This window comes from Aquarana catesbeiana, linkage group LG13 (genome assembly GCF_042186555.1).
Source record: "Aquarana catesbeiana isolate 2022-GZ linkage group LG13, ASM4218655v1, whole genome shotgun sequence".
In the NCBI taxonomy this organism is placed as follows: domain Eukaryota; kingdom Metazoa; phylum Chordata; class Amphibia; order Anura; family Ranidae; genus Aquarana; species Aquarana catesbeiana.
The window spans coordinates 52497798-52518071 of NC_133336.1; the positions used below are offsets into that span (position 1 = coordinate 52497798).

Below are 20274 nucleotides of genomic sequence, written 5' to 3' on the forward strand. Positions count from 1 at the left end.
TCTAACAGAGTGGGGCAGGGCTTCAACACACAGGACAGTGATTACTGCCCTCGATGACAGAGCAGTGATCTCTGTCCTGTCACTAGGCAGAACGGGGAAATGCTTTGTTTACAAAAGCATCTCCCTGTTCTTCCTCTCCGTGACACGATCGCCGGCACCCGACGGACATGGAGTCCGCTGGACCTGCAGTAACGGCGTGCGCTCTTCGGCAAGCGGTTAAAGGGTTACTCCACTTCCATGGTGAAAAAAAAAAAAAAAATCGCAAATAAAAGAAAAAAACATAGCGTGTACAATTGCGACACAAGTTATATTGTAACTGAATGTTATTAAAAATTACCCTTTTTCAATCTGCAGCCGCTGTAATTTTGTAAAAATGCAAAGCAATATGGTTACATGGAGTTTCTGTACACAGAATGTGTACTGACTACTCCCCAGAAATATAATTTTCTGCTTGTGTGATTGGCTCACCAATTTTCCCAGAAGTCTGCCCTAAGATACAATCTAGATTTCAGACATCCCCTGTAATACAAAAGTCAATTTTGGTGAGATATTTCCAGTAGAATCACGTCTAAAGGGATGCAGGCCCAGCAGCTTTCGTTAGTGCCCTGCAGCTGTCACAGCTGACTGATAATAATGAAACCACTCCCATTAGACCCACTCAGCCCAGAGGCAGACAAACACACATGGATTTCTTCAGAATAAGAAAAAGGTAGGAATCTACAACAAAGGTTGTTTTTCTTCTCAACAAAACTGGAGTTACACTTTAACCACTTGCCGACCAGCTGCCACAGTTATACTGCGGCAGGTCGGCTCTACTGCACAAATTGCCGTACCGGTACGGTGCTTCGTGTAATCAATACAGTGGGCCCGCGGTGCCTTGCCGGAGTCAATGCACGCGATATGCGACGGCCACCCGCAATCGCTACACAGAGAGCCAGAACAGGGATCTGCCAGTGTAAACAAAGCAGATCCCTGTTCTGACAGGGGAGTAGAGAGATCGTCTGTTCCAAGTAATCAGGAACAGCCATCTCTCTACTCCCAGTCAGTCCCTCCCCCCAGTTAGAAACACCTCCCAGGGAACCCCTTGATCGCCCCCTAGTGTTAATCCCTTCCGTGCCAGTGTCGTTTATACAGTAATCAGCGCATTTTTATAGCACTGATCGCTGCACAAATGTCACTGGTCCCAAAAAAGTGTCCAATCTGTCCACCGCAGTACTGAAAAAAAAAATTCAAATAAAACCGCTGATCGCCATTACTAGTAAAAAAATTTAATTGCAGACGCTATACTTTTGCGCAAATGAATCAACATGCACTTAGAGTGGATATAAACCCGAATTTTTTTTTTTTTTTTTAATGTCATAGTGTAGAGTATAAGATTTCCCATCATTTGAGCCCAGTCTTGCCACACAGTTAATCCAGCTCTGAGCGATCCTCTTTTATTGTTCAGTGAGATAAATCTTGACAGAGAAAAACTTTGTCAAAACCTCCCCCCTTGCTGTGAGTGACAGGTGATTTACATATCTTGTGCACTAACCTAAGACATACATTATTTTTTAATTCCCACCCCCACTCCTTTCTTTAGCAGCTCTGCAACGATTGGCTGTTCCACACCTCACCATGATTTGGCATGCTGAAGTCATGTGGTTACTTTCCTGTCTTTTCACTGGATGTTAGAGATCATAGTAGAAGTTCAGTGTTAGAAATACACAGGAGAAAATGCTTATTGACAAGGGGAGTGTAGAGGTGGGCGGGGAGTCTACTGACATCACGACTCCACCCACCGAGCTCCAGACAACAGACCCACCCACAGAATATGCAGTTTTTCGGATCTAATAACAGACAGAGGGGAGACATTTGACAGGTAAAGATACATGCAGGAGGCATGTATATCCTTATAGATAACCCCTATGGCAGTAGTTTAGAAAGGATGACATTGGGTTTACATCCACTTTAATGTGATTTTTTTTTTTACCAAAAATATGTAGAATACATATTGGCCTAAACTGATGAAGAAATTTGTTTTATTCTCCATTTTTTTGGATATTCATTAGCAAAAAAGTAAAAAAAAATTGGTTTATTTTTCTAAATTATCAGTCTTTTTTGTTTATAGCGCAAAAAATAAAAATAAAAAAAACTGCAGAGTTGATGAAATACCGCCAAAAGAAAGCTCTATGTGTGGGAAAAAGACAAATTGTTTTGGTACAGCGTCGCAGGACCGCGCAATTGTCAGTTAAAGTAACACCGTGCCGTATTGCAAAAATGGCTTGGTCATTAAGGGGGAAAATCTTCCTGGTCTGAAGTGGTTAAAAGACTGCCCCAACAGGGCGGGGACCACAACTTGGAGAACTTTACTCCCAAAAGCATGATCCTGGCTGTACAGAAAATCTAGCAGACAATGACAAAAATGTAGAGAAATTTGACCAAATTGCCACCCTGCAGATATGCTCTGGAGTGGCCCCAGCTTTTTCTTCCTGCAAAGCCACTAATGGCCTCATGGAATGGGCAGAGGCCATGCAGGAGATGCTCCAATTTCTTTTTTTTTTTTTTTTTTCTGAAATTAGTTTATTCTCTTTATTTGAAGTTTTACAGCAGAATACAAGATGCAGAAAAAAAATGAAAAATAGAAAAACAATGAAACTTCAAATGGGACACCCCTTTACCAAATGGATGCAGAAGAAAGAAGAGCATAGAGGCCTTGGCAATGTTAAGCAATCGTTCGTGATCTTATAATACTTTTATGACATGGATGACGACAAGTTAAATGGAGCAAATAGTCTCCCGGAGTGTCTCCCAGTTGTATGTCTATGTTTGAATATGAGGTCAAACCCTTTCCCAGAAGGTTTTCAAAACCAGAAAACTCCAGAACATATGTAGATCCGTACCCTCATGCAGGGTGCAGTGCCAACATTGAGAGGAAGGGTCTGGAAAATGTGTATTACCACAGTGTCCTTATACCATTGTGTTAAAATCTTGAAGTCATAACATTGCTGGAAAAGAGGCAGTATGAACAATTTGTATGTCTTCTGCTGTTCCCGAACAGCTGATGCCCAAGTCAGACTCCCACTTCGCAATGTAGGGAGGGTCTTTTTCACCAAGAGGAGAGGAAAGGAAAGTAGCTTATAAGATAGGATTTAGAGAGACCATGTGAAACTACGGAGGAGGTACACAACTCCACAACTTCCCCCCTTTAACTCCGTTAAAAGGGGGGGAAGCAAAAATAGGTTTTCCCCCAGCTTTGCAAGAAATGCTGGAGCTGGAACACCTTCAAGAACAGTAGAGGAGGGGTTCATAATTTGTTGTAAGTTCCCATTTTTTAGAGCCCATAGAAGCGAGAAAAGCAGCAAGACAGAACCGGTTGCTCCAAATCAGGGTCAGTGATCCTCAAGAGGAATATAGGGTGTCCCACGACGGGTGTCATACGCGACGGCAACTTTCCAGAGAGTACATCTTGTTTGGCCATAAGGAGGAGCGCAGTGTAACCTATCAGCAGGTGGGAGTTAATGGAGAGTGGAAGGTCAATTTTGAGCCAAGGGATCCCACTAAGTGAAGTGTCCACAGATCCTTGTTCAAGTTGGATCCAACATTTAACCTCTTGACTGGTACATCCATCTAAAACACGCACGAGATGCACCGCCTGATATTTTAGAGGTCTAGAAAACCTAAGCCGCCACGGTGTTTAGGGTATTACAGTAAAGTATGAAATAACATGAGATTTTTGGGCAACATGTTTCAACTTCTAAACAGTCTTCATCAGGAGGTAAACAATAAATCTGGAATAGAGATGAATTCCAGTGGCATACACAAAAAGGAAGGCACAGACCAATCACTATACGAGTAAGAATTTGCTTCCAAAAAAACAATTATACATGAAAAGAATGAGTGAGTGTCCACAGATGCTCCAGGTTTTGATATGGTACAAGAGATATGGTATGATGCCCAGCCAACAGTTTCCAGTTACCCCAGGTTTGTTAGCCATTGCTGGTTTATACTAAAAACCTTTATTACTAAAAGGTTTATACTAAAACCTTCTGTAACTGGGAACAATCGAAGTTTCAAAAGGGAACCATCAAAAAGGTAGTCTAGATACAGAATGATCAAAATGGACTGCAACTGCAGCGGAGGAGCTAAAGCCTCTGCCAGATCTCCACCCCCAAAGTTAATTTTTGGGAGCATGCCAATAGGCATCTTAGTGATCCGTAGTCACAATAAAAACATCCTTCTGCAGGATGTTCCTCACTAAGCATATGGATTCCATGTGAAACTTCGGGTACATGATGGTTTAATGGCATGAGATTTAGAATTGCCCAATGCTCTAAGCGACTAAAGGCTTTTTTTTTTTTTTTTTTTTTTTATTATGAAAAACAAAAAACATATATTCCTGCTATGGAACAGAAACTAAAAAACTACCTGATCCACCAGATCGCCCAAAAAAGCAATAAGGTTTCTGCCTTTTTTGGGATCCCTAGGCAACCTTGGTACCAAAAATGTTTAAGGTGGCATTGAGTCAAATTTCAGGGGATACCCTCTTAACTTCACCCCAAGAATAAAATTTGCTGGGGATTATGCTCTCTCATTGTGGAGGGAAGTCTCCCAACCTACCTCCCACAATGCTTCTTGGCTCACTGTGAATTGGGAGTCTGACTATGGGAATTAAAGAGGATGCGCGCACCCCCCCCCCGGCTTTACTCTTGTGGCCTGCCCAGTGTGACTTGGGTGTATAACCTTTGTCCCCGAAAAAAAATCTGCATGAAAGGCCCCTTCTTTCCCAGAAAATATTTTTTCTGATCTGCTGTACACTCCAAAACTACATCAAGCTTAGGTTCAAAAATCAGGTTTACAGAGAATGGAAGGCTGCAGAGTCCCAACTTTGAGGCCAAGTCTCCCAATCATATTTTAAGCCAAATGGATCTTTTGGCTGCCACCACCATGGCAGATGCTCTGACTGACATTTTGAGTCAGCTGATGCATCTGCAACGAAGCCCAATGTCTTAGACCATAGTAAGACTTTAAAGCGGTTCTAAAGCCTTAAAGTGGATGTAAACCCAAATCAAGAAATTTGACCTAGGCACATCTGTAATGTTTACTTCTCTCTCTCTCTCTCCAAAGCCCGTATGTTTCTGTGGGTTTGTTCCTCTGTTATCTGCTTAACTTCTGACAAGTTCTCCGAGACTGGAGATAAAACCAGCCTGAAATGTGTCGGGGGTGGGTGCTATAAATAGATTAGCAGAGAGCTTGTCTTCTCACAGCATAGCTCTGAAAGTATCTTCGTTCTTCTGGCTATGTGGAGTTGGGGGGTGTGCGTCATTCCTCCAATCAGCTGTCACAGAGTGTCAGCCAAGACTAAACTCCTACTGCTGAATGAGGAAGTAAACATTCTAACACTATGCAAGAAGTCTAAAGAAAATAGCAAGCTGAAGACAGCAGATATGCATGTAAAACATGTGTAGCGAGATTTGTTTAATATCCGATTATCATCTGAGGCTGTTCACTTCACTGGGTATAGAGGGTTTACATCCACTTAAGGTTTTTCATCTTAATGTATTATATGCATTGAGGTGAAAAACCTATTCTGTAAAATCCCCCCAGCCCACCTTATTCTTATCTGAGCCCAATTTGATCGAGCAATGTGCACGAGAGCAGCAGCTCTCCCTGGGTAGATTGATAGCAGAGGGAGCCAATGGTTCCCACTGCTGTCAAATGCTTTGCTGAGCAAGCTTGCCAACGGGGGACCCCAAAACAGGAGGATCAGGGCTGCAAAACCATTGTACAGAGAAGGCAAGTCTACCAGCTTTACTCTAGGAATACCCACCAGTAGATACGTTTTTTGTGATAAACAGAACTCGAGAATATTCTCTCTCTTGCCCATACAGTGTTTGGAATGACCAGTCTTCCAAAGCAGAATCTGATTTTTTTCAGAGAGTCTGGAGAGGGAAGCGTCCAGTTTAGGACACTTTGTTCCACACTGATCCTTAGTCCTCACCAAAAGGAAACCTCTTAAGATGAGAGAAGGGTCTTTTGCAGGCTCCAATCACACTTTCAGGGAACACAATTCAGGGAAGGCTCTGGATTTTTTTTTTTTATGCAAACCCTGTTAAAACTGATCATACCTGAAAAGTTGGACTTTCTTCCTGGATGTCAAATGTGTCATAAAAGAACACCCAAAAGATGCAGAGCACCCAGAAGATTGTCCACGCCAAAAGGACAATTTAAAATGGGAATCCTCAGAAGTCTCATCTTGATCTGTCTCAAGCTCAGAATTAGAAGCCGAGGGATCTAGATCACTTTTTTCATGCTGACTCTCCCCCCCCCAAAAGCACAGCTTCTTAGCCAGGAGACAATCACCCACCAAGGTGATGCAGAACTGCCATTCAACTCCCTCACCAGGCACTGAAAAGAGGCAGAAGCAGGTCTCCTACCTTTAATGAGGGATCCCATAGCTAAAACATGTGCCTGACCGCCTTTTGAACTTGTTTGCCAATGTGTTTCCTGTTCCAGTGGGAGGAGCTCCATCTCTCAAGATATCTGGAAGATGACTGGAGAAAACCACACTTGCAAACCCAGGCTTAGAGGGCTTTCACACCGAGCCGCGGGGGGCATCGGCGGCAAAGCGGCCTCTAGTGGGGTTTTTAACCCCCCGCTAGCGGCCAAAAAGGGGTTAAATCCGCACGGTTTTGCCAGCGGTATCGCAGCACTGCCCCATTGATTTCAATGGGGAGCAGCGGTGGAGGAGCGATGAACACACTGCTCCTTTACCGCTCCAAAGAAGCTTCCGGCAGGACTTTTCCTGACGTCCTGCCAGCACACCGCTCCAGTGTGAAAGCCCTTGGGCTTTCACACTGGAGACAATGGAGCAGCTGCTTGAGGGCGGAATGCAGGCGCTATTTTTAATGCTTTAGTGCCTGCAAAACGCCCTCGGTGTGAAAGGGGTCTTAAAGTTGGTATACAAAACACACAAAACCTGTCCTGACTATGCCTTTTTAGCAACCTTCATAAATACCAAACAAGGTTTCTTAAAATAGGTAAAGACCAGTGTTTCCTTGTAAGAAACAGTAATCACTCTGCAAGAAAGCAAGCTCATCTGTGACCCAGACTTATCACCCAGGAGAAGATACAAGGCTAACAACTGCAAAATAAAAAAAAACCCATAAAAACACACACACACACACACACACACACACACGTGGCTAGCCTTTATCTTAATAGAACTAATTTTTTACATACCAAAAAAAAGGAACATTAATAAAATTAAATAGGTGGTAAGAAGTCAAGCTTTCAATTTGTTTTAAAATTTGCTAAGACAGTTCTGTCATTATGCGCCCAGCTCCTTCAGACCTTCATAGTACCATATACAATGCAATGTGAAAAGCTTCCAGCTGAGCCTTATTAATGTTGACATCTGAATTTTTTCAGCGTATAATATCTGCTTTAATAACTGCCATGCACGTCATGTGTTATGTTGTATGGCATCTAGGGCACATTAACACAGCCTCTGTTAGCCAACAATTCAGCATCTCTGGGAATGAAAAAAAAAATATGCAACAATGCTGAGAGGATTCCAAGCTGCAAAACCAGTAATCTCGAAAGGAAGTAAGAAGTGGAGCTGTCTCCTCATGCCCGGGGTTCAGACTAATAAAAAGAGACTAGATAACTGAAACGGAAGAGGGGAAAAAAAAAAAAAAGGAGGGGGGACTGCTCCAGCGACCTTTAGTTCACAGAACATCGTCATGAACCAGTGTCTTCTTCTACATGCTATCCTAACGGGACCAAAGGGAAAGAATGGATCAAATTCCAGCACTTGATCAACATAATAATGGTAAGATCTAATTTTAACAACTCTTTTGCTTCAGTGTTTGCCTTTGTGACATTATATGCAAAAAAAAAAAGCAATTACATGTTATTTTATATTGCTTCCCTTGAACTGTTCCCAAGTATCATGTATTTAAATTGTCAAATACAATAGATGTTGTACACAACTCAGAGCAGTATCTTCTACATGGTATTTTGAGGATGTACAATTAGTAAATGAACAGATTCTTATTTTAGGTTACCTGCAGTGACTCAAAATGCAACTGACATGTAGACAAGACAATCATGTGACCTGCTCAACTTTATAGAACAGGCACATCTGCAGATGCAGTCAGTCCATACAGAGCTGTCCGTAATCTTCTCAGATGCACTCAACAGGATTCCATCGCTATTCTATTACAATACAGAGCCAAAGACAGGGGCAGCTTTGATTGGGGCGATAGCCACAGGACACTAATGACACTGCACTATGTTTTCCCAGGAATCCACTGAAGATTTATAAAGAACTTGTTTAGTAAAAAGTGCACACAGAAATATTTTTCCAACTGTTAAAGGAACCAAAGAACTGGTAAGCTTCAATTGTTACCTCAATCTATTATTTTTTCAAAGCTTTAAATATTTGCTTCATTAACTGAATACTATGTATATGTATTTCTAAAATAAAAAAAAAAAAATGGAACCTTGCATGTCAGGTGGATGGATATTCGCTACGGCAAAACAACCTTATCAGTTTTCCTGCTTGTCCCAGTTCCCATTGTAAAGTGTTTTCACCCTCAAATTTTATTTTTAATTTTTTTTATATTTTTTTTTAACATTATTGATGCAGCAAGAGTTAGAAGGTGCTTTGATACCAAATGAAGCCAAGTCCCTACAACCAACTGGTTAAAAGGCATTGCTTATTAAATCGCAAATACATAAACATTAGGCTGCTCACTGCTTTTTGTATAGTAATGGTAAATTTCCTATTCATAAATTGCTGGCAACAGGATATTTAATATATATGACTGATAACATGTACAATCATTTATTTTAGCTTGGAAAGCAACAAGATGCCATTCTTCGGTTGGATGAAATGGTCGAAGAATGATTCTGACAAGACCACTCAGTACCCTGGATCAGAAGTTGTAACCAAGACTTTGCTAAGGGAGCTGCAGTGGCACCTAGGAGAGCGTGAAAGGTTACTGCACGAGATTGAAAATGAGCAGAGGGTGCAGAAAACAGGAGTGGATTATAACTGGCTGAGAAACGATTACAGCTTGAAGCCAAGCATCCCCGTTACGGAACAAAAGCAACTGGAAGTTCTGTGCTCTCAGATTCAGCCATGCCACACAGGGACAGTGCTCAGCAGGTACATCTCAGAAATAACCTCTATTTGCCTTGGTAGAGCTGTGGCACACTATACCTAAAAAATATAAAGCATTCATAAGCTCATTAAGGCAACCTAAACAAAAAAAAAACATAACAATTGTATACCCAATAAATACATTTCAACTTTCATGTATATTTTTTGTTTACAGGAAAATTAGTTGAATGTAACTGGATTAGAGCAACACATACATTTGCGTTTTTTGGTATAGTTTTGTTTATATGCAAACCCTAAAATATGTATGAAGTGTGCATATTAACAGTTGAATCTTTTTATAGGCAATTTCTACACATACAGGAGGTCCAAACAGAAACCTATGAATAGTGGGTGTTATCTGCCAAACATTAAAACCTATAGCATTTTTAAATGATTTTTCTATAAAATAAAAAAGTTTGCCTAGCTAGGGGAAGATAGAAAACACCGGTCTTTTCTAGGTTAGCAAACTGAAGGGAACCTGGTATGATGAAATAAGGGAACTGCAAATGTCAACATGTCTTAATGACTCAGATTGGTTGGTAGAAAGGCCCATGCTGTATTAAGGATTGTTTATTAATTCTTAGATGTGATGGCTGCATTACTTTAGGCTCTCTTCTAGTTTCTCCTGGTGACTGTTTCTCAACTCCAGTCCTCAAGGCGCCCCAACAGGTCTTTCCATTAATTTGCACAGGTGATTTGATCAGTTTCACTGCCTTAGTAATTACCACAGCTGTTTCATCTGAGGGATATCCTGAAAACATGACCTGTTGGGGCACCTTGAGGACTGGAGTTGAGAAACACTGATCTGGTCAGCAAGAAACTTTATCAAGCAAACAAGCTCTCTTTCAGAGAGATCGGTTACATGGATGAGACAAACCATTCAACACTGCCAGAGGATGCTTACAATGATCAAATATCCACCATTTAAAATGATCCCAAAAGGGTAAAAAAAAAAAAAAAAAAGAATCCTGTAACAGCTTACAAAGTATTAGCTGGAGTTCAGCTTCCATTTGTTATTGTATTTAAATCTGCTAGTCCATCTAAAACTCCCCTCCCCACAGGCTGACAATGATATTGTCCAAAGGTGCCCCCTGTTTTCCTTCATCCAAAGTGGGGGTGCTCAAATACAGGTGGTGTGTTACTGGCCAGATCACCAGATGCCAGAGAAACAAAACAAAAAAAAAAGCCAAAAAAAAAATAAAAAAAAAAAATGAATGCAGCCACCACATCTAATGGATTGATAAGCTGCAATATTACATTTTTGCTTTTGGATTGTATACTGCTTTCAGGAGCTGCATTTCTGTTTCAGGTCAGATAAGCACTAAAATGATTGTCCATTGCCTGCAGGTTTAAAAAAAAAAAAAAAAAAAATCTCACACAGGTCACCGATGGCAGCTTTCATATTTCTAACTACACAGTTACCCTTGAATTTTATTAAGTGGAGATCAGTGGAACTAAGCTGGTACCGAACAGAATGAGTTTGGCCACCTCTTTACTCAAAATAACAGGTTCTAAATTTATACTATACTGTATATTTAGGAAATCTTCCATAAACACAAGTAAACATAGGCATGGACTAATTCCAGGGGACAGACAAGCAAAAGATGCAAGTGCTGGATATGCAAAAAGGTGTCAGATGCTTTGGAACAATACAACCATAAAAACCTATTTTCTTAAGCTCACGCCATCCTAGCCTGTTGCAAATGTACAAGAACATGCATAGATCAGTTTCAGCCATTTCCCTAAAATTAGGATAAGTGTATGTCACCTCTATTGGTACCTATGGAAACTACAGCTGCTTCCTAACATTTATTTAATCTTTAAAAGCTCCTAACGCCTTCCCCAATTAGCTTTCAAATCCTACATGAATTTGTCAACATCTGTCTAAATATATGAGCATCTCTAGAAAGTGCAAAAAAATAAATAAATAAATAAAAAGTGTAAAAACTGACTTTGTCTGCCCTCCAGGTTTCGAGAAGTTCTGGCAGAAAACGATGTACTACCTTGGGAGATTGTCTATATATTCAAACAAGTCCTGAAAGATTTTCTGAGTTCTATAGAGAGAGAAAACCAACAGGTGAAGCTGATGGATTTGTGGAACTCAAACTGCCCGGTCAACTTTGCAGTGTCTGGCGATACAAACTCACACAAAGAGGAAATCCCGACAGTCTCCAGCTATGTGGACAGAAATACACAGAGTTTATTTCCAACTTTCTCAACCCGCATCTGGAACTTGCCATACTACTATCCTTCTGGTTAAATTGGGAAAAGCGCAAGCCGGTCATAACATGGGTCGAATTCCTAAGAATTTTCTTTCGAAAATGGCAACTAAGAATTTTCGTTCGAATTTCACACTATTTGTGGACTGCAAGAACAGACGATTATCATGCGGCCATCAAATTTGAGTGAATGGGCATGTTGGAAATGAACAAAATTTCTAATCAATGATGGAAGACTTGTACAAAAAAAAAATATAAAAAAAGAAAAAGCAGATGAGCTGTGACCTGGAAAGAAAAGAAGAAGATTCCTGGCCACAACATTTCTTTTATGTAGCCATAGGAGGTGAAATTGAAGGCTTGGTTGGTCGAATTTCGAAATCAATGGTGGCATTGGATTACAAAAATGCACAAATTTTCTGATTTTCGAAAGAAAAATTGCTTGGAATTCGACCCATGTTTGGCCTGCATTACTATTAAAATGCCACCTCTCTTCCTCATCACCTCTATAAACTATAATACAGCAATAGAGTTAGACCACTGGCTTTTAAATGTTTCTAGCCTGCACATGTGGTTTCAGTGAAAATCGATGGGCTCTCCATTGAAGTCAGATTAAAAGAGCTGTATAATAAATATATATATTCCCAGTGAAGATGTGGAGGCTAGCCCAGGCATTGCCCTACTGAAAGCAATGAACATATGATTTAAGGACTGTGGCAAATTATCAGGAGGGTGAGTAGTGGGGGCATTTTGGTCACCGATACACAAAAAAAGTGAAAACAAAAAAAAGACACAATTATCCAATTGCTTCCAACCACAAAAAAAAATTATATATTTATAATCATGCAGACATTTTTACAAGACTCCTATGCATATTTTATAAAGTACAAACCATAACTTAAAAGCAATGCTATTTTTAGCCAGTTCCTGTAGCTATTTTTAAATGATTGACATATACATACATGATGTATGACCCTATAGATAACTTATTTTTTGTACCAGTCAGACCAATGTAATTGTGTATACTCCATGTTCCTACATTTTATGCAACTTTAAAATATGTACCCACAACAGATGTGTATTTTAAAAAAATAAACTGCATGAATTATTAAGCAATGTACTTGCATAAATGTACATAATCTTCAGTGACGAAGGATAACCTCACAGGTTTTAAGATCCATTTTAAGATGGGGTGAGTAAAGGTTAAATCCTCTTACAAGTTATATTACTGTCACCCCTCTGTGAGGAGACTCCCCCCAGCAAACAACCCCATCCTCACACAATGCGTTTACGGTTTTTAAAAATATGCAGTTGGTTACTGCTGACTAGAAGGCCTGGTTCACACCTATGCATTTTTTAGTGCATTTTCAGTAACACTACAGTCCATTTAACATGGTTCCCTATGAACGTAGTTTACATCTGTGCATTTTATGGAAAGGGCCAGGGTTTTTTTTTCTGGTTTTTGGTTCCATAGACTACAATGGTTTAAAGATGTGTATAAAAAAAAAAAAAAAAAAAAAAAAAAAAAAACACAAAATGCACCTGCAATATGCAAACTGCACAAGTGTGAATCATGCCTAAAAAAAAAAAAAAAAAAAAAAAAAAAAAAAAAACAAAAACACACACAGTAGTACTGATCTGGTGATGCAGATTTTCCTTTTGTAACTGTACATTTCATTTTGTCTGAATAAATAGGATGAAGACTTTTTTTTAGCTAAAGGCTGGCCATCAAAAAAAGCAACCATTTTCATTTAGAGCGGCAACCAACAATTATTTTTATAACCGTTTAGTTGTCTGATTTTTTTTTTTTTATCTGATAGATATTAATTGAAACAAAGTATTCCTGGATATCTATATGCAGTGGTAAATCTAAATAACCTGCTATATAGGGAACAAAATATCTAATTCACACAGAGAACGACAGACAGAATAGAGAGAGAGTATATATATATATACATATACACACATATACATACACACACATATACATACACACATACACACACAGTATCTCACAAAGGTGAGTACACCTTTAGTACACATATTGGTAAATGTTTTTTTTTATTATATCTTTTCAAGTGACGACACTGAAGAAATTACACTTTGCTATATTATAAAGTAGTGTGTACAGTTTGTATAACAGTGTAAATTTTCTGTCCCCTCAAAATAACTCACACTAAGGTCTAACCACTGGCAACAAAAGTGAATACACCCAAGTGAAAATGTCTAAATTGGGCCCAATTAGCCATTTTCCCTCCCCGGTCTCATGTGACTCGTGGCACTTCATGGCAAAGAACTCTGAGGATCTGAAAAAAAAAAAAAGAATTGTTGCTCTACATAAAGATGGCCTAGGCTATAAGATTGCCAAGACCCTGAAACTGAGCTGCAGTACGATGGCAAAGATCATACAGCGGTTTAACAAGACAGGTTCCACGCAGAACAGGCCTCTCCATGGCCGATCAAGGAAGTTGAGTGTACGTGTTCAGCGTCATATCCAGAGGTTGTCTTTGGGAAATAGACGTATGAGTGCTGCCAGCATTGCTGCAGAGGTCGAAGGGGTGGGGGGTAAGCCATCAGTGGTCATACCATACAACGCACACTGCATCAAATTGGTCTGCATGGCTGTCGTCCCAGAAGGAAGCCTCTTCTAAAGATGATGCACAAGAAAGCTGGCAAACAGTTTGCTAAAGACAAGCAGACTAAGGACATGGGTTACTAGAACCATGTCCTGTGGTCTGATGAGACCAAGATAAACTTATTTGGTTCAGATGGTGTCAAGCGTGTGTGGCGGCAACCAGGTGAGGAGTACAAAGACAAGTGTCTTGCCTACAGTCAAGCATGGTGGTGGGAGTGTCATGGTCTGGGGCTGCATGAGTGCTGCCGGCACTGGGGAGCCACAGTTCATTGAGGGAACCATGAATGCCAACATGTACTGTGACATACTGAAGCAGAGCATGGCCCTCTCCCTTCCGAGACTGGGCGGCAGGGCAGTATTCCAACATAATGACCCCAAACAACTCCAAGACGACCAACTGCCTTGCTAAGGAAGCTGAGGGTAAAGGTGATGGACTGGCCAAGCATGTCTCCAGACCTAAACCCTATGAAGCATCTGTGGGGCATCCTCAAACAGAAGGTGGAGGAGCACAAGGTCTCCAACATCCACCAGCTCCGTGATGTCATCATGGAGGAGTGGAAGAGGACTCCAGTGGCAACCTGTGAAGCTCTGGTGAACTCTATATGCCCAAGAGGGTTAAGACAGTGCTGGAAAATAACGGTGGCCAGTGGCCACACAAATATTAACACTTTGGGCCCAATTTGGACATTTTCACTTAGGGGTGTATTCACTTTTGTTGCCAGTGGTTTAGACAGTAATGGCTGTGTGTTGAGATATTTTGAGGGGACAGCAAATATACACTATTATACAAGTTGTACACTTACTACTTTACATTGTAGCAAAGTGTAATTTCTTCAGTGTTGTCACATGAAAAGAGATTATAATAAAATATTTACACAAATGTGAGGGGTGTACTTGTGAGATAGAGATATATATTTATCTATAGAGATAGAAATATATATTTATCGATAGAGATATATATTTAGAGATAGAGATATATAGATAGGATACACACACAGAGAATAGAATATATATTATATGTCAGACATGAAGCTATATCATGGGTGGAGGGGGGAAATAAATCTTTTAGATTAAAGTGGTTGTTAAGCCACTATGTTAAGTTTATACCATCCCCATTGTTGGAGAACATGTGTCCTAGTGCCGATGCTTTATTTGAATAAAATAGCTGATTTTTACCTGTTTTTGCAGCACATCCCGGCGCTCACATGACTCCTCAGCTCTCTCCTCTCCGCGTCTTACAGCTCCAATGGGTGGGGCAGAGAACTCCGATGACGTCAGCTGAGGAGGAGGGGGAAAGGAGGAGAGAGCCAAGGTGTCAAGTGAGCGTCGGGAGGGGCTGTAAAAACAGGTAGAAATCCTCTTTTTAAATAAAGCACAGGCACTGGACACATGTTCTTATCTAATAGAGGGGATGGTATAAACTTAATTTTAGAGCAGCCAGAAGAGGAGCAGAGCGGCACTGGTATAAGCTGACAGGAGGCAGGGAGGGGGGACAGAGGGATACACAGGAGAGGTGCAGATAGCAGCGGATGACGGAGGCACGTAAACTGACCACGGTGTCAGGGCTCAGCAGTCATGATAAACCGTGGTCAGTTTACAGGGGGGAAGGAAGAGCCAGGCAGGATCAAACAGGCATTTCAGGTGATAGAGAGGGCCAAATTACACAGCACAAGCACTGTGCTGTATAACATGTTTTAAGGGAACAGGATCCTTTATTTGCAGTTACGCTTTAAAACTTAACTCCACTTTTGTTGAGAAAAAAAAAAAAAAAAAAAAAAAACACATTCCCCTCTGGGTGATCTATGTACATTGCAAGGATTATAACAACCTTTGTTGCAGATTCCTACCTTGTTATTCTGAAGAAATCACTGTTTGTTCCTCTGTGCTGAGTGGGTCTAATGGGAGTGGTTTCATAATTATCTATCAGCAGGGCTCTAATCAGGAAATTCATTGGACCTGCATCCCTTCAGGACGTTTTCCTATTGGGAGCATCTCACCAAAAATGACATTTTGTTAAAGAAGATGCCTGAAATCTGCCTTGTATCTTAGGCAGACTTCGTAGAAAATTGGTGAGTCAATCACACAAGCAGGAAATGATTTTTCTGGGGTGTGTGCAGTACAAACTCAGTGTACAGAACAACTCTAGGTAGCCATATTGCATTGCATCTTCAGAAAATTACAGTGGCTGCAGATTGAAAAAGGTAATTTTTAAGAACACCGAATTACAATATGACTTGTCTCGCAATTGTATGCTCTATATTATTTTTTCCTTATTTGCCATTTTTCCCCCCACAAAAGTGGAGTTACCCTTTAACCACTTCAGTACCCGGCCATAGACAGATGACGTCCACAGATGGGATCTCCCACCCTGGGTGGACATCATATGACGGCCTGTGCTTCCTGGCCGTCTAGGGGGCGCGCGCCCGCCACGTTGCTCGGGACCCGGTGCGTGTGCCCGGCGGCCGCGATGTCCGCCGGGCACCCGCGATTGCCCGTTAACCGGGCCGGACCGTGGATCTGTGTGTGTAAACACACAGATCCACGTCCTGTCAGCGGAGAGGAGACCGATCTGTGTTCCCAGTACAGAGGAACACCGATCGGTCTCCTCCCCTTGTGCGTCCCCTCCCCCTACAGTTATAATCACTCCCCTAGGAAACATTTAACCCCTCGTGTCCCCCTAGTGGTTAACCCCTTCACTGCCTGTCACATTTATATAGTAATCAATGCAATTTTATAGCATTGATCGCTGTATAAATGTGAGTGGTCCCAAAAATATGTCAAAAGTGTCCGATGTGTTCGCCATAATGTCGCAGTCACGGAAAAAAAAAAATTGCGATCGCCGCTATTACTAGTAAAAAAAATAAACATTTTTTTTTTTAAATGCCATAAATCTATCGTGTATTTTGTAGATGCTATAACTTTTGCACAAACCAATCAATATACGCTTATAGCGATTTTTTTTACCAAAAATATGTAGAAGAATACGTATCGGCCGAAACTGAGGAAAAAATCATTTTTTTTTTAAAAAAAAATTGGATATTTATTTTAGCAAAAAGTAAAAAAAATAGCGTTTTTTTCAAAATTGTCGCTCTTCTTTTGTTTATAGCGCAAAAAATAAAAACCGCAGAGGTGATCAAATACCAAACGAAAGCTCTATTTGTGGGGAAAAAAAAAAGGACGTCAATTTTGTTTGGGTACAACGTCGCATGACCGCGCAATTGTCGTTTAAAGTGCGACAGCGCTGAAAACTAAAAATTGGTCTGGGAAGGAAGGGGGTGAAAATGCCCGGTATTGAACCGGTTAAAGTAGTACTAAAGGCTGAGACATTTTAGTGCATGGATATCATTTTAAACTCTTCATGACCGCACTATAGCTGAATGACGGCCACAGCGTGGTCGCACATTGCCGGGGGGGCGCGTCATATGACATCTCCGTGATGGCACATCAGCAGTGATCTGGGTAAAGTGCCAATCACAGCAGCTGTTTACCATGTGACCAGCTGTGTCCATCAGTACTGCCCCATTATTGCCCCTTATCAATGCAGGAGAAAAATGATTTACTAAACTTTATACCAGAAACTAAGAAAAACGTTTTTGGTTTTCAAAATGTGTTTAGTAAAAAAATAAAAAACCCAGAGACCATTAAATAGACGATCAAAAGAAAGAGCGGTCTCAAAAAATGATAAAAATGTAATATGGGTACAGTGTTGTATGACCGCGCAATTGTCATTCAACATGCGACAGCACTGAAAGCTGAAAATTGGCCTGGGCAGGAAGGGGGTGAAAGTGGCCGGTAGGCAAATGGTTAAACATAATGCACGATACTGGTACACTTTTACTTTAAATGTAATTGTAATACCTTAATTTACCTTCAGTCTATCAGCCTCCAACTTCTTTGGGTTCAGATGATGATATTTCCTGCACAGAGCCCTTAACCACTTGACAACTGGGCACTTAAACCCCCTTCCTAACCAGACCAATTTTCAGCTTTTGGTGCTCTCACATTTTGAATGACAATTACTCAGTCATGCAACACTGTATCTTTATGAAATTTTTGTCCTTTTTTTCACACAAATAGAGCTTTCTTTTGGTGGTATTTAATCACTGCTGGGTTCTTTATTTTTTGCGCCGTAAAAGAAAAAAGACCGAAAAATCTGTAAAAAAATACATTTTTCTTCATTTCTGTTATAATATTTTGCAAATTAGTAATTTTTCTTCATATATTTTGGCCAAAATTTATACCGCTACATATCTTTGGTAAAAATAACCCAAATCGGTGGATATTATTTGGTCTTTTTGAAAGTTATAGAGTCCAAAAGCTATGGTGCGCATATCTGAAAATTGATCACACCTGAATTACTGACGGCCTATCTAATTTCTTGAGACTAACATGCCAGAAAAGTACAAATACCCCCCAAATGACCCCTTTTTGGAAAGAAGACATTCCAAGGTATTTAGAAAGATGCATGGTGAGTTTTTTGAAGTTGTCATTTTTTCCCACAATTCTTTGCAAAATCAAGGTTTTTTTTTTACTTTTTTTTTTTTTCCACAAAATTGTCATATTAGCAGGGTATTTCTCACAGACCGCATATGCATACCACAAATTACACCCCAAAACACATTCTGCTATTACTCCCGAGTATGGTGATACCACATGTGTGAGACTTTTACACAGCGTGGCCACATACAGAGGCCCAACATGCAGGGGAGCACCTTCAGGCGTTCTGGAGCACCCAGGCCAATTCTGACATTTCTCTCCTACATGTAAAAATCATCATTTATTAGCTAGAAAATTACTTAGAACCCCAAAACATTATATATGTTTTTTTAGCAAAGACCCTAGAGAATACAATGGCGGTCGTTGCAACTTTTTATCTCGCACGGTATTTGCGCAGCAATTTTTTTAACGCGTTTTTTTTGGAAAAAAAAATGTTTTGTGCTTTACAAAAACCAAAACAGTAAGGTTAGCCCAATGTTTTTGCATAATGTGAAAGATGAAGTTACGCCGAGTAAATAGATACCCAACATGTCACCCTTCAAAATTGCACGCGCTTGTGGAATGGCGCCAAACTTTGCTACTCAAAAATCCCCATTGGCGACGCTTTAAAATTTTTTACTGGTTACATGTTTTGAGTTACAGAGGAGGTCTAGGGCCAAAATTATTGCTCTCACTCTACCGATCGCAGCGATACCTTACATGTGTGGTTTGAACACCGTTTTCATATGTGGGCGGGACCTACGTATGCGTTCGCTTCTGCATGCGAGCACACAGGGACAGGGGCGCTTTAAAAATTTTTTTTTTTTTTTTTATTGTTCATTTTACTTTATTTATTTTAGTTTGATGCTTTTTTCCAAAAAAAAAATTTTTGACCACTTTTATTCCTATTACAAGGAATATAAACATCCTTGTAATAGGAATATGGCATGACAGGTCCTCTTTACAGTGAGATATGGGGTCAATAAGACCCCACATCTCACCTCTAGGCTGGGAAGCCTGAAATTAAAAAAAAAAAAAAAGAAAAGATCCTGGCTTCGATCGTAGCGGTGAGTCGGTAGAAGCACCACAAGGCGGCGGGAAGGGGGGATGTCCCCTCTCGCCTCCCGTAAGAACGATCAAGCAGTGGAACAGCTGCTATGATCGTTCTCGTGGTGTAGGGAATCGCCGGCTGAAAAAGCCGATATCTGAATGATGCCTGTAGCTGCAACCATCATTCAGATATCTCCGCACAAAGTCAAGGACGTTGTATGACGGCCGGCGGGCGGGAAGTGGTTAAAACGCTTTTTTTTTTTTTAACACAAAGTTGTCCATTTATACAATATTTCTACCACATAACATGTACATACCAAAAATGACACCCCAAAATAGATTCTCCTACTCCTCCTGAGTACGGCGATACCCCATGTGTGAGACTTCCACAGCCTGGCCACATACAGAGGCCGAGTACAGCTGAGCATGGCTCAGCATGGCAGGGTATGGCGGGGTATTGCGGAGTATGGCGGGGTATGGCAGGGTCATGGCGGGGGCATGGCGGGGGCATGGCAGAGTATGGCGGGGGGCATTGCAGAGTATGGCGGGGGGCATTGCAGAGTATGGCGGGGGGCATTGCAGAGTATGGCGGGGGGCATTGCAGAGTATTGTGGGGGCATTGCAGAGTATTGCAGAGTATTGTGGGGGCATTGCAGAGTATTGCAGAGTATTGTGGGGGTATTGCAGAGTATTGCACAGCATTGCAGAGTATTGTGGGGGTATTGCAGAGTATTGTGGGGGTATTGCAG

At 40.9% G+C, this 20274-nt stretch overlaps 2 protein-coding genes across 4 annotated transcripts in view; one reads left to right on the forward strand and one right to left on the reverse strand.

The window, feature by feature from the left end:
• Positions 1–20274, reverse strand: part of TDRD9 (tudor domain containing 9) — a 393320-nt gene that overhangs the window by 361665 nt on the left and 11381 nt on the right. The gene's annotated exons all lie outside the window — the stretch shown is intronic.
• RD3L (RD3 like) lies at positions 7208–12127 on the forward strand. Of its 3 annotated transcripts, XM_073609954.1 has the most exons (4): positions 7210–7813; positions 8288–8374; positions 8840–9154; positions 11117–12127. In XM_073609954.1, the coding sequence occupies exons 3-4, from the start codon at positions 8856–8858 to the stop codon at positions 11406–11408; spliced, it is 591 nt and encodes a 196-aa protein (XP_073466055.1). In that variant the 5' UTR covers positions 7210–7813; positions 8288–8374; positions 8840–8855; the 3' UTR covers positions 11409–12127. The 3 variants fall into 3 exon arrangements, with proteins under 3 accessions (XP_073466057.1, XP_073466055.1, XP_073466056.1); XM_073609956.1 differs by lacking the exon at positions 8288–8374 and having other exon boundaries at positions 7208–7813; XM_073609955.1 differs by lacking the exon at positions 7210–7813 and having other exon boundaries at positions 7894–8374.

Bases quoted from the DNA above. Each gene is read 5' to 3' on its own strand.
- RD3L (XM_073609956.1), top strand. From the start codon at position 8,856: ATGCCATTCTTCGGTTGGATGAAATGGTCGAAGAATGATTCTGACAAG. The intron at 9,155-11,116 runs GTACATCTCAGA...TCTGCCCTCCAG, and splicing joins ACAGGGACAGTGCTCAGCAG to GTTTCGAGAAGTTCTGGCAG.